At 42.3% G+C, this 14941-nt stretch overlaps 1 protein-coding gene and 1 pseudogene across 2 annotated transcripts in view; one reads left to right on the forward strand and one right to left on the reverse strand.

The window, feature by feature from the left end:
• The window catches only part of ldb2a (LIM domain binding 2a), a 90616-nt gene that overhangs the window by 55273 nt on the left and 20402 nt on the right, over window positions 1–14941 (reverse strand). For both annotated transcript variants that reach the window (XM_072663002.1, XM_072663001.1), the window contains exon 2: window positions 11235–11337. In XM_072663002.1, the coding sequence (XP_072519103.1) occupies window positions 11235–11337 (103 nt within the window). The remainder of the gene's footprint in view (window positions 1–11234; window positions 11338–14941) is intronic.
• Window positions 31–6831, forward strand: LOC140541506 (uncharacterized; annotated as a pseudogene).

Consider the following 14941-nt stretch of genomic DNA (forward strand, 5'->3'; position numbering starts at 1 on the left):
CCACCGGCCTCGTCCAACATCACTACCTTGATGGTAGCACTCCAGCCACCGGCCTCGTCCAACATCACTACCTCTGTGGAAGCACTCCGGCCACCGGCCTCGTCCAACATCACTACCTCGGTGGTAGCAATCCGGCCACCGGCCTCGTCTAAAATCACTACCTCGGTGGTAGCACAACGGCCACGGCCCCATGGCAATTATTTAGCTTTAGCTAGGTTAGCGTTAGCAAGAACCAGGTGTGATTATGCATCACAAACCTTACTGAGCTATTTCTGTAAAACAGCACAAATATGTCAGTGTTCCCCACCTATCGAGCAGGTCACCTTTTTACAGAGCCAGGGCTGAGTACCAACACCAGCATGTAAACCCTGAGACCCTGAGAGCTACCAGACTGCTAGAAATACATATACAGTGCCTTTAAATGTGGAGCCGATGCTTATGCAGTACTGGGCTGTCTACTCAAAAAGTAACATTTTACTTTAAACCAAAAAACATTCAATTAAAAAAGGTTTAATTAACTGTCATTTAATTAATGCTCATGTCATACAAGGCATTAATAACCTGTCAAAATAAAAGCATTTGCTTCCTCTATATGCAGATTAAATGTTCACCTCAACATTATACCACTTTCTGCCTGTTGGAGGAGCCCAGGACCAAGATATACCAATTTCTGCATAAACAAAACAGCTAACAGCGAAATTTACTGCGCCGTAACTTTAGACGCATCACTAACAGCACAAACACTTAGTGTTGCTACATGTGACCCCCCTCCCCCCGGGCAGTTTTCAGGTTCGCATGGTTTTAAATAAACCCGCTTGCTACTATCAGCTAACCCCAAACTACGGTCACTACAGGCGAGGCCTCAACCGGCGGTTCTGTGAGCCACTAAGGGACGGGCGGGCTGTTGTCTGCCATAGCCACGCTGCACACAAGCGGATCCCTTTCTGACAAATCACTGTCTACAAATGTCTCTCGCTCTCTCACTCTCTCTCTATCCATAACCCCAGACACACACACTGCGTTTTTTGGTTACTTTTAACACAAATTAGACCCAGACCCCCTCTGTATGGACCCAGACCCCCCTCCCCCCTGAACCTTTGACCCCCACCTGTCCACCCCGACACACACACACACACACACGCACACACACACATATACATACATGTAGAATTACACTCATTATGAGAGAAGGATGGGTCTTATACTGGGCAGGGATGCTGCTTTTGCCATTGTACTAGTGCTGACAGAGAGCGAGAGCAAGAGAGAGGGTGCGAGAGAGAGAGAGAGAGAGAGAGAGAGAGAGAACACAGAAAACAAACAGATCCATCCCATCTTCTCATTCCCACAGCCGTTCTTCTTTCCTGTTACCTCCCGCACACACAGACACTCTTGTTTTTATACTATGTCACGATGGGGGTCATATACACTAAATGGACAAAAAGTATTGGGACACCTGCTCATTCACGGTTTCCTTCCAAATCAAGAGTATTAAAAAAGAGTTTTGTTGCTTTTGCTTTTGTTGGAGTAACAATCTCTACAGTCCAGGGAAGAAGGCTTTCTACTAGGTTTTGGAGGAACATGCTGTGAGGATTTGACTGCATTCAGTGACAAGAGCGTTAATGTACTGGATGTATTGGATGGAGCACCATCCATCATTTCAGAGAACATTGTTCTTTCACTGCTCCACAGCTCAATGCAGGGGGCTGAAGGACCATTGCAACTTAATGTAGCTGAATGCATTGATTAGAAAGGGTGTCCACAAACATTTGGACATGTAGTGTATGTCCCACATACGCGAATAGAAAGTGCAACAGTAACACACTGTAGTTCTCATGCTGCCTATAGGACTTCTCAATACATTAACTGTCCTTCTATAACCCCATAACCTGCTAACACACACACACACACACACAAACAGCCATCAGTCATCTGAGCTGAACTGCAGCTGAGCCAGAGCCACACTGCCAATCACATTCTATCACTTCTCTCTCTCTCTCTCACTCTCTCTCTCTCTCTCTCTCTCTCTCTCTCTCTCTCTGCCTCCTACAGTCTTTCTTTTCTAATCTCCTCAAACAATACCCTCACTGCACTGGAGTGCTGTAAATCTGTCTGCCTTACAAAATATAATCGAAATACAACAAACTCCTCCCCTGTTACTCTCCAGTTCATTCCAAACGCTGCTATATCTGCTGTCATATCGTCTGTATCCCGGTAATAACTTGATTCTGCTATGCTCTATGCTAATTATTTTCAAAGGTATAATACAATAGTGATCTGGTCCCGGAAAGGCTCTGCAGACTAAGACGCTGACACTACGGCCCGTGGATTGCGATCGAATCCAGGGTCACGCTGCTTTGGCCTCAGCATCAGCAGCCGGAGACTGAGAGAGCACAACTGGCCATGCTTTCTCTGGATGGGTAGATGGTGCTCTCTCCCCTCTTCACTCCTATTGTGATGCTAGCCGACACTGGCGTATGTTGGCTGATGTATCAGAGCTGGGGGTCCGCCGGTATCGCTGTCCAGTGATGCTGCATTGGTGTCAGTTCGAAAAGAGGCGGTGGCTGACTTCGAATGTATCTGAGGAGGCATGTGCTTGCCCTCACCATCCTAGTGTCGGGAGCACTGCATGTGATAGGATGGGTTAATTAGTTTAGCCAAATTGGGAAGAAAATTGGGTAAAATTAATAAAAAAAATAACAGCTTAACAGATATATATCAGAGCTTACAGTGAGCTTTCTTTTATAGTGTGTGAAACTGCTGCTATGGGATATTGGGTAGTTGTGCTGTATCAATACTCTGATTTAAAAGATCAATAATAAGCACTCAAAGATCCAAGTGAGTGCAAACACACACTCTTCACGACCAAATCTTTACTCAGCCAATCTGTGTATTTGTTATGTGGATGTAGAAAACACAGCACCGCTACAAATCCACAGATTCTACACAATGGTCCATCGTGGAAAAGCACTTTCCCCATAGAGAGTCTTTGTCAAGCATCAGTGTTAACTATGCCCAATACCAAACATCGGCTACAGGGGTATAACCTCCAGCATTGGGCTGTGGAGCAGTGGAACCGAAGTTCTCTGGAGTGAAACAGTTACATCCAACACTTTTGGGATGAATTTGAGTGGCAGAACTAATCATTCAACATCAGCACTTGGCCTCACTCGTGGCCCTGTGTGGCTGAATGCAATCAAGTCCTCAGAGCAATGTTTCAAAATTGTGTCAAAGTCCTGCCAAGATCATTAGAAGCTCTTACTGCAGCAAAAGTACTTTACCTCCAGAATATCTTCTCACATTTAGTCAGTTACATTCTCCTGATTATAATGCCAGCACTTAGATAGCTGGGCCACTTCTGAACCCCATTTGTAATAACTGGAACAGGCAGGTGTCCACTGTCCAACTTTAGACCATAAGCTGTTAAATGTATTAGTTGAGGAACTTCAGGAACTTCTAGTATTTTTTCTATTTGAAACTGTAGAGGAACTTTTTGAGGAACCTTCAAAGAAGCCTTTTCTTCTAAAAACCTTTTCTTTAGGGTTCCTCAAAGCACCCTAGGAGGTTCCGCCATGCTTTCAAATTGAAGAACCTCCAACAATTCCTCAAGAGACTAGTACTTTTAACAGTATAGAGTGGACATCAACAAATCATCGATTTATTGGCTGAATTGAACAAGTTCCACATTTTAAGTTTTATCGTTTTCTGATAATTACAATTAAGCAAATTAACATCAATTTTTTCTTTTGTCTTATTTTTACTTTAAAAATCAATAAAAACACATTCTTTGACCTGGAGCACCCAAACTACTGAGGTTCTCCACATTTCCCTCTCATAACCTCCCTCTCATTCCTACTTAAACACCGTCCACTGAAAAGTTCTTAATTGAACTGAAAGTGTTTCTCCTGTGGCATCGTTGCAAAGTACCCCTTTATTCCGAAGCGTGTGCGCGACGGAGACGCTCTGCGGGCGCGATTATTTGGTTGTAACACATGGTTATGATCAGAGCGATTCATATTTTATGTGGATCTCCTCTTGGCTCATCTACAGCGCGCGGCGGTTGCACGGACGTTGCATCATGCGGGCAAACTTTCATCACACCGTCCCCAAAAAACAAGGCGAGCGCTTCGGATGCGATATGAATCACTCCCAAAATAATAAGCCCGTATCAAGGGCAAAAAAAGAACCCCCCAAAAATTAGCATATTGCAGTCTGGTAACGTATTTGGAAGACTTATGTTTTTATTATATTAGTCGAAACAGACTTAAACGCACTCATATATTTTGGGGTTGGGGGGAAAAAGCATGTAATTTCCCTATTTATCTGGAATAACAGGAACCCTGCGAGTGCGGAGGACGAGAAAATGGCCAGCGGCGAAGAGAGCGAGACGAGGAGAGAGAGAAAGAGAGAGAGAGAGAGAGAGAGAGAGAGAGAAAGTATGGATGGCAAAGGAGGACAAAAACAATGGGGGGATGGGTGGCTAAAAGCGAAATGAGCAGTGAGCAGAGAGAGAGAGAGAAAATAAAGGTGGAGCGAGCAGTGGAGGAAACAGAAAACAGACTGATTGGGAGAGGGAGGGAGACAGAGAGAGAGAGAGAGAGAGAGAGAGAGAGAAGGAAAAGTAATTTCGACTGGATGAGACCAGCAATGACCCTTCCATTTCAAAAGGAAAAACACAGCACCGGCGTGGTGATATCAAATTCCGCACAGCGGCCGGCGCTCCGCGGAGACGATGCCGCACTGACGCGCTTCCATCTGAATGCTGTAGGTACTTTTTGCTGCAGACGCATAAGTGATGGTTTTTGCAGCGCCACAAAAGTGAGGAGACGCGCTTGCTGAGTGGGCTCCAGGGCCGAGGGACAGCACAGAACGAGGGGCGTGCGAGGCCAGAACTAAGTGAAAAGAGAGACTAGGTAGTTGGAGAATAGAACAAACACACACTTATATATATATAGTTAGATAGTATATAGAGTTTAGAGCATTGCTGTGAGGATTTGATTGCATTTCGCAACGAGCATTAGTGAGGTCAGACTATTGGATGATCACCACCTCATCCCCAACTCCCCATGGAGCACCATCCATCATTCCAGAGAACACAGTTCCTCCCCTGCTCCACAGCTCAATGCTGGGCAGCATTAGGCAGCATGGTGCCAGTAGGTTCATGTTGATCTGCTCCAGATAGTCCTATTCTGTTGGCAGTACTTCTTTACAGTGACTAGACAATTTGCACCTCAGTCTCACCAATGAGTGCAACTAAAAGCAGCTGATTGTATTCATGAGAAGGGGTGTCCACAAACATTTGGACATATAGTGTATAAAAAAATCCTATAGAAAGTGGTGGAGGTTCTCCATCACTGTGTTCATCATTAGAACATCTCCAAAGTTCTCCTCTCTCATGGAGTCTAGTATTATTTAGTTCTCCTCTATGAGTTCTCCTCAGATCAACACCTGGTTTGGTGGTAAATCAGGGCTTAATGATGGTAAATCAGGTGAGATTCTGCTGCTGCTGATGGAGTTGAACACGTCCTCCATGCTGTGCTGGCTGGACTGGGGGCGTCCAGGAGAAACCTGGAGGAACCGAGCTCTGCTCTTCAGACTAGCTCACTGACAAGATCTTAGATACTTTCTTCAGAATGAGAAGCTCTTGTTTCTCCTTTTTCCTGGATTAATCTTCACCTGCATCTGTTCTGATGAGATCTGGAGCTTCTACAGTAAAACTCTCTCACTGCTGAGAGACATGATGAGGCCTAAAACCTCCCTCTCTCTCTCTCTCTATATATATATATATATATATATTTATTTATTAATGTATATTTGGTTGCAGTATGACAATACAGATAGAGTAGAGAGAGAAGTGAAGTTACATTAAGTAAGAGAGAGAGAGAGAGAGAGAGAGAGAGTGAGAGAGAGGGGGGGGTTAAGAAAGTGTTCAGTTCACACCTCAGCAGCCATGTAACAGCTGTATAAATGAGACGCTGTGGCTTATTGGTAATAAATGATTTGTAAACAGGTTATACACGTCTAGGCCTCTTTCTTCACCCTGATCACTGGAGTGAGTGACGAGCTGAGTGGGAAACAGTGACGGCGCAGTCGAGCTGAACCGTAATTAACAGCAATTACCCACATTCATCATATTTATTATATTTATCATATTTACCAACAGCAGAACAAAATAAAGGCAAGGATTAATAATAAACACATCTCACAGAGCTCGAGTGTGTGGGTGAGAGAGAAAATGAGAGACAGTGAGAGAGAGAGAGAGAGAGAGATACCACACACACCTCATATTTACACTACACTCTATATATACACTATACACACAATGCATGCAGCACACACACTTCATATTTACCCTACACACACTTTATATATACCCTATACACACTTCATATATATCCTACACACACTTAATATATACCCTACACACACTTTATATATACCCTATACACACTTCATATATATCCTACACACACTTTATATATACCCTACACACACTTCATATATATCCTACACACACTTCATATATATCCTACACACACTTAATATATACCCTACACACACTTTATATATACCCTATACACACTTCATATATATCCTACACACACTTTATATATACCCTACACACACTTCATATATATCCTACACACACACTTCATATATATCCTACACACACTTAATATATACCCTACACACACTTTATATATACCCTATACACACTTCATATATATCCTACACACACTTTATATACACCCTACACACACTTCATATATATCCTACACACACTTAATATATACCCTTCACACACTTTATATATACCCTACACACACTTTATATATACACTATACAACACTTAATATATACCCTATACACACTTCATATATATCCTACACACACTTTATATATACCCTACACACACTTCATATATATCCTACACACACTTAATATATACCCTTCACACACTTTATATATACCCTACACACACTTTATATATATACTATACAACACTTAATATATACCCTATACACAGCTTATATATATATCCTACGCACACTTAATATATACCCTTCACACACTTTATATATACACTATACAACACTTAATATATACCCTATACACAGCTTATATATATCCTACGCACACTCCATATATACCCTATACACACTTCATATATACCCTACACACTTTATATATACACTATACACACTTTATATATATCCTACACACACTCCCTACATACACACACCATATATACACTGCTTACTGAATAATTAGTGGGTACTCAATAATTACCAAGTACTAAATTAGGGGGTACTGAATAAATACTACTTCTTAAATACTTAGCAGTAGACACTGAATCATTAGTACGTACTGAACAGGAAGTAAGCCTGGCTTTCACAAGGTTAAAGTGAACTCAGTAAGCCCGCACTGAGCCTACGCCTGTGGAGCGCAACCCGCTCACCACCCCTTAAAAAGTAGCTTTTACTGTAACGATGTGCGACAACACCACTACAAGACATGCAAATTGACCCCCCAATAAAACGGCTGCAGTACCACCCTTAACCAGGAATGATCCGCCAACAAGCCTTTAGACACTCTAAAGAGTTGAGGTTTCTTAACTGGAAGCGAGGAAAGGCTGGAGCTGGTAGCGAACATAGTGGAGCAGCATATTTTCCGTTTGCATAATAAAAGTGTGTATTTCTGAATAAATCAGCACTACAAAGACGGGGGGGGGGGGGGGGGGGGTAAGGAGGAGGGGGGGGGCGTGAAGAAGAGTCTGGGTTTGAGTCACACTTTCCCCACAACAAGCAGCCTGTTCTGCATGACTAAGCAAAGGCACAGGACTCTGTAAGGCGGTGAGGATAGACAGCACTGCTCAAATCATCAGAGAGAGGAAGATAGAGAGAGAGAGAGAGAGAGAGAGAGAGAGAGTTCAACAGAAAAACAAAGCAAATCTGGTCAGAATATAAAGCTAAAGCTGTGTGTTTAGAACCTGCAAAGGTTCCACATGGCGTCTAGACAAGCAACTGTTTAATCCGTCACTGTTTAATGATCAGGGCTGAATAAAACCTAGGAACGACCACCCAGATGACCTACCTGTTTAGAAGGCCAATTACCCAATCCTAGTTAAGTACACCCCTTCCCCGTCACTAGCAATGCCGCCAACACAAGGAGGGTGAAGACTAACACATGTCTCCTCCGGACATGCTGAAGCTGCCTCGCTAGGTAGCTCAGCTCCCCAGCTCCGATACAACAGCTAACTATGAGTGATGTGGGGAGGATGTGCCATCAACCGACCCCTGAGAGAGCAAGGCCAACTGTGCTCTCTCTTACTCTAATACTTCTTCTTTAATAACTAATATATTCATGGTAAAATACCTTGTTTTACTATTTGTATCTACTCTAATCACGATTATTTTGGTCAGTATAAAGAATTATTTAACCTGATTATTTATTGACTTTGGAAATAGCATGCATTTATTGAAATTATTAAATTATGAGACACTCTGGTGTACTAGACACAGTTTTTTCATTAGGATTTGTTCAGTTTATTAAATGTAAGACAATTCTAATTCTAAGATATTTGGTAAAAAAGGCCCCAACTGTGCTCTCTCTGACTCTGACTGCTGATGGCAAGTAGCAAGACCTGGGATTCCAACCGGCGATCCTAGGATCATAGTGGCTTAGTCCGCTGGACCGCTTCCCTGGGAAGTTTTCCTGGGATTCTCCTGTATTTTACTCTTCTTTCCCGCTGTCCGTATAAATCCTTTAAAAAAATTTTAACCTACCTACAAAAAATGGTGGTATGGTGGGGTTTATTTACTACATTTCTCCTCCAGGACAGCAGGTGGCAGCATGGAGAATGTAGAAATCTTTTAACAAACAGCAGCCAAAAAAAGCCGGTTTCACACATTCTGTCTATTTCTGACACGCGACTCTATGGTTTTAAGGCAGAAGCAGCACAAAATGCAGTATTTGCAGCTTGCTACTTTGGAGGTTGGTGGGACGTCCCAGGGCGGAGGTGCCAGAAAATGTCCTTTTTTTTAAATGCCAATGTTGACGGGTATGCCCCAAAACTGCAGCTTCAGGACTACCATGTTACCACTTAAGCTTTTTTATGTGCGCTTATGAAATAATACATTTTGTGGAGGCGGAGCTAAAGGCCCGAAAGCCCCTAAGCTCCTCCTCCTTCCAACATAAACTCCTATAAATTCCATCTCTACCTCTTTCACACCTTCACAACAACAAGTCTTCGCAACTCACTACCACCCCGTCACCAGGGGGTCTGGCCTTCTACCACACAGCAGAAGCCATCTGAAGTCCTGAAGTCCAAAGTTCTCTGAGCTCTGCTCCCCTCTCTTACAGCCTTCTCCCACATCATCATATTCTGACTGCAACTCGCAAAATGAGTGTCTGTGGTTGTGCACAAGCCTGTAGGTCTAGCCAAAGGGCTCTGGGCAGAGTTCTTTAGAAGTGATGGGAACGGACATTTCTCCAATACTCTTGATTCTTGCACTGACCTCACAGTTAATCTGAGCAGAAAAATTAGTCAAAGGCAAACGCTGGCTAGACTCAGAACTGCACTCTGCAAAATAAAGAGCGGGTTAGAGTGAAGATCCACTCTGGATCCAAAAAGCCATGGTTCTCAAACCCCATAGGTCCCAGACACATTGCCATTGGGTCTGCAGGCCATAATAAACTTTGAAATGGGCCAAAAGTAAGATGATATGAGACATGCCACCTCATCACCAGATTCATCACTCAGTAAATCCACTAAAACAAGCTAAACTTCAAGTTCAGTGACGACTAAAACAAGTCCGGGTAAGTCAGAACATCTGGCCTCATTTACTTTTCAGTGGTTTGTTGATTAAATGAAAACCAGTAGAGATGGAACTGATACTAATTTAGTACTGAAACTATGAATATTGATCAAAAGTGACCTAATATTTCTTCTTTAATAACTAATATATTCATCGTAAAATACCTTGTTTTATTATTTATATCTAGTGCTGCTTAATTAAGGCAAAAATCATAATCACGATTATTTTGGTTAGTATAAAAAATTATTGAACCTGATTATTTATTGACTTTGGAAATAGCATGCATTTATTGAAATTGTTGAATTATAAGACATTCTGGTGAACTAGACACAGTTTTTGTCATTGGAATTTGTTTGGTTTATTAAATTCTAATGAAGATATTTGGTGAAAAAGGCCCCAATAATAGTAAACCAGAATGAGACTCATTTTTGGATGAATGAGGCCCACTGACACCAAACCAGGCCATGAAGCTGCTTTCAAAACCCCTTGATTTTACCAGCAAAACAACATAATCTCAAGCAAAAGAATGAAGAGAACAGTCTTCAGTCAGTCTGATTGTCCTTATATCTGCTGGGGTTCATGGAAGTGTTTTTACACAAGAAGGGTCTCTGGTCTCTGGCTGCAAAGTTTTCATTTGATCTGAAGGTTCTGAAACTGAATCTAAAATGAGATTTTAGACCAAATTCTCTCATTTTCAGGGGAAAGTTACTTTTATGATACACATTATTTATTGAAATATTTTATGTTCAATTACAGGGATTTGGGATTCTAAAAAACTAGATACTCAAATTATTATTGTGCCACATTTCGTTTCTCAACGATGCTATTTCCGCTCGCTATTATATATTACATATTTTATTTATTTATTAAACTTAAAATTTTCTTTAAACTTTAAATATTTTATCATTTAACTGAAAAACAAATGCATATGTATGTATATGTATATATATTATATATAAATATATGTATAGAAAAATAAAAAAATATATATATATGTGTGTGAGTGTATACATATATATGCCATAATTAAGCAGCTCTAGGTACAAATAGTAGAACAAGGTATTTTTACTATGAACATATTAGTTATTAAAAAAGAAGAATTAGGTCGCTTTCGATCAATATTCATAGTTTCAGTACTAAATTAGTATCAGTTCCGTCTCTACTGGCTTTTCATTTCATCAACAAACCATTAAAATGCAGAATAAGAACATCTAAACTACCTCCTGTGGTCCAGACCTTTTCTATATCCTCTATAATTTCAATCAACGCTTCATAAGCTATTATGGAGTAAGATAACTTCATTATCACTAAACTTCTAAGCGTCTCTTTGACGGAGGGGGTGACTGACAGCGCTGTAATGAGTGATCAGCCAGCGCAGAGCAGGTGACACTGCTTTGTGAAGATAAGCTGATGTCTTACTGTATCTCTTTGGTCCATCCTCCAGACAGAAGGAGAGGGTCAGCGTAGCGTCCTCCTCAAAAAACTCTGTAGCGAACGCGTCCCACCACAGATTGTCGCTCTCCTGGGAAAGGAAACACAGTTAATTAATGAGAGCTAATTACCCCCTTTACGACCTGCTCTTCAACAACAAAAAGTTTGAAAAGAAAAGAGAAAAAGGAGGGAAGAGAGGCCTCGGTCAAGAGCGCTCGGAAATGCTTTGATAAAGCTTGTCGATCTTCTGAATGACCTAATTAGCCACAGTTGTGGATAAAGGGAGCTGAATCAATCAGTGCACTCAGGTAAATCCCCTCCAGCTTTTATTCAGACTGACATTTCAACACTTCTAACGCTGGTTTGACCCACTGGAAATAAACATGTGATTGGTTGAAGTCCCAACCAATGGAAGGACTGGTACCACCAGTGAACCCACCTGTTCATAGCTCCCTCTAGCACCAGGGATGCTCCTCAGATACGTGTGAAGCCAGCCATGGGCTCCTTGGTGCCTCTAGGCATGTCAGCTAACAGACGCCTGTGCCGGCCAGCATCGCTTCAAGAGTGATGAGGGGAGAGAGCGCCATCTACCCACCCGGAGAGAGAGCACGGCCAGTTGTGCTCTCTCAGACTCTGGCTGCTGATGGCAAAGCGGCATGGCTTGAGATTTGAACTCGTGACCCCTGAAGGCCATAGCGGTAGTGCCTTAGACCGCTGAGCCGCTCAGAGCCCTGGAAGAGCATGCTGGAGCGTGTCTGTGTATCCAGATACCATGAGAAACAAACGTTTCCATTTCGTCAGTTCAACAATGTAACCTTTTAGTTGCCAATTGACATGACTACTCCTGTTCTAATTGCACAGTTTACATGCAAGCATGAAGGCCCTGAGGTGTCCCCACCATTTGCAGTATACTGGCCATATGTTAACCATGACCGTTTTCCCAAAGTGTCTTCATAAATCAATATTTTTACACAAGAGCTTTTGAGAACATCCCTTAGAAGTGATATATAAAAAATAGAATTTAGTCTTTTTTAAATTAAACTCAGTAACTTATTTTACAGAAAGTTATATATCTGCCCATCTATACTTTACATTTTAGAGTGCTGATTGGATTATTATTTATTATTATTTTATTATGTACAATAAATAAATAAATATGTCCTAAGTCCTAATGCCAGGCTAGAGGGGTATAAAGCCCCCCAGCTTTATAGAGCTGTGGAGCAGTGGAACTGTGATCTCTGGAATGATGGTTGGTTGGTGCTCCATCCAATACTTTTGGATGAATCTGGGAGTTGGGAATGAGGTGGGGTGATGATCATTCATGTTTTTGTCGCCGAATGCTACTCAAATGCTTCAAAATCTAGTATATATAGCAGTATATAGTGTATATAGCATTCGTCGACAAAAATGATCACCAGCCACCTCATTCCCAACTCCCAGATTTATATATATATATATATATATATATATATATATATATGAATATAGTAGATAAATAAATAAAATAATCTAGGAATATATAAACATAGTTGTAATTGAGGCTTGTAGCACTGAAAGATCTCAGCTATGTCATGTACAGCGGCCGTAATACGGAAAATACCCCCGTACTCTGCACCACTGACAGCCGCATTAACCTTATCCACTGAAACGCTGTTCTGCCACTCCATCTGCAATCATCCACTCTGCGGTTCTAATGGTTCTGTGACCCTCTCTGACTGACAGGACTTTGATTCCCGCTGACGTTGTTTTGACGGCCGCCGCCGTCTCGCTAGCATCACCCGCTGATGGGCCGCGAGCCCTCCCAGATGTCCACAATTAGCACTGTCGGCTTCGCGCAACGTCACGCAGCGCTGCGGACGACCCCTGTAGACCCCGGGATCCTGTGCTCCGCAACCTGTAAGCCCTCCTTTACACTCCAGAGGAGTCCACTCCATCTGCTGCTGGTTTAAGAAGGGGATCGATTCTCTAAGGCCCGGAGAACACAGCTTATGCTAGCGTGGCGCTAATTTTGACCCTGGCGGTTCTGTCGTGGCTGCTGGAATAAAGTGTATAGAACAGATGCGTATGGGTATTGTCGATCAGCTGACAATTGTAAAAGCAACTATTTTAGTTATTTATTACATATTTTAATGGATCATTATCATTATGATAATGTTATTACATATGAATAATTAGGCACAGTTATCCTAACTTGAGGGAACCCAAAACTCACCAGGGCCTGTAAGTGAATCAAAACCTTAAAGGACCCATAATCCAAATTTGTTAGGGTCTTTATCTACTTACGTATGAAGACCCCAATAAACCTCATATCTCCAAACTGCCAACTTTAAATAATAAAAAAAAGTCTTAACTTTCAATGCAAGTCAATGTAAAACGCTTTTATCCCAGGTCATTTTGGAGCATTTCTATTGATCCATTCATTGTAAAATTTGGTTTTCGCAGAGCAGCGACAATATGCAAATTACCTATTTTTTTTATTTTAGCTGCCTTGTTTTGAGCCTCTCTCAGCAAGCAGTCCAGACTCAAATACACCTTATAATGTCTGCATGAGAAGGTGAGGCTAAACTGCTATAGGCAGACATGCTAGCTGTGTTCCAGAGCCCAGGCAGCCCTCGGTACACAGGGCAGGTCCTCAGTATGACTGTCCCAGTACTCCTTCTTAGGAGCCAATTGGTCTCACAACTGGAACAGTCTAACCAGGATGCGTGGTGACATCACTGGAAATGTCCCGTCCTTTGCAACAGCAGCCCGAAATCTCTGTGCTTTTTAATTTCCTCACAGGAACAGAAGGCTTCACTTTCCACAATTCCTGTGGTGCTGCGCTACTGTAATCCAGCAGTAACTGTAAATACATCACATGTAATTACATTGTAACACAGTGAATAACACTACTAACATGACCACTAAAATTAAATGAACCCAAAAGGCCGAAAAGCTGAATAACGTCGAGTAGTTGTTGAATCTGAAAAGCCTGGCATGTGTCCAGTGCTGCTGATGCTGAAACAGTGGCCTTGCGCTGGTCTGGAGTGCAGAGATGTCTGCTGGACCCCCTGCTGGTGTAGAGGTCACTGAGCCAGCAGGCTCTTTACACAAGTGTTGCTAGTCAACACAGCTGGCTCTTAGCATAGGATAATCACTGGCAACACACATAGCCAGACATACACACACACACACACACACACACACACACACTCAGACACAAAAAAGCATGCACACACACAAATATGACATGGATAGCCACATCTGGCTAAACCTAAATGTAAGAACAAAGGACAATTTTGCAATGCTAATGACCAGCCAAATACTACCTGCTCTGTGGTGGTCCTATGGGGTCCTGACCATTGAAGAACAGAGAGATAGGAGGCTAACAGATGGACTACAGCCTGGAAATACAGGACTACACAGTGCTTCTTTATGGGATGTGGAGTCGGTCTAATGGGCCAGGGGTGGTCATAATATTCTGATATGACTGTGTATACGTGAGCATTTATCTGCGACCCTGTGCTGAGCCACTGACGTGGTCTTCTGCTGTTGTAGTCCATCTATCTCAAGGTTGGACATTCTGCTGGGCATTCTGAGATCCTTTTGTTGTACAGAGTGGTGGTCTGAGTTACTGTAGCCTTTCTGTCAGCTCTAACCAGTGTATTGACGAAGGTATATTCTGCATTCTGCATTCCAACATCATCAAATATGGG

The sequence above is a fragment of the Salminus brasiliensis genome, chromosome 19, assembly GCF_030463535.1.
Source record: "Salminus brasiliensis chromosome 19, fSalBra1.hap2, whole genome shotgun sequence".
Taxonomy (NCBI): domain Eukaryota; kingdom Metazoa; phylum Chordata; class Actinopteri; order Characiformes; family Bryconidae; genus Salminus; species Salminus brasiliensis.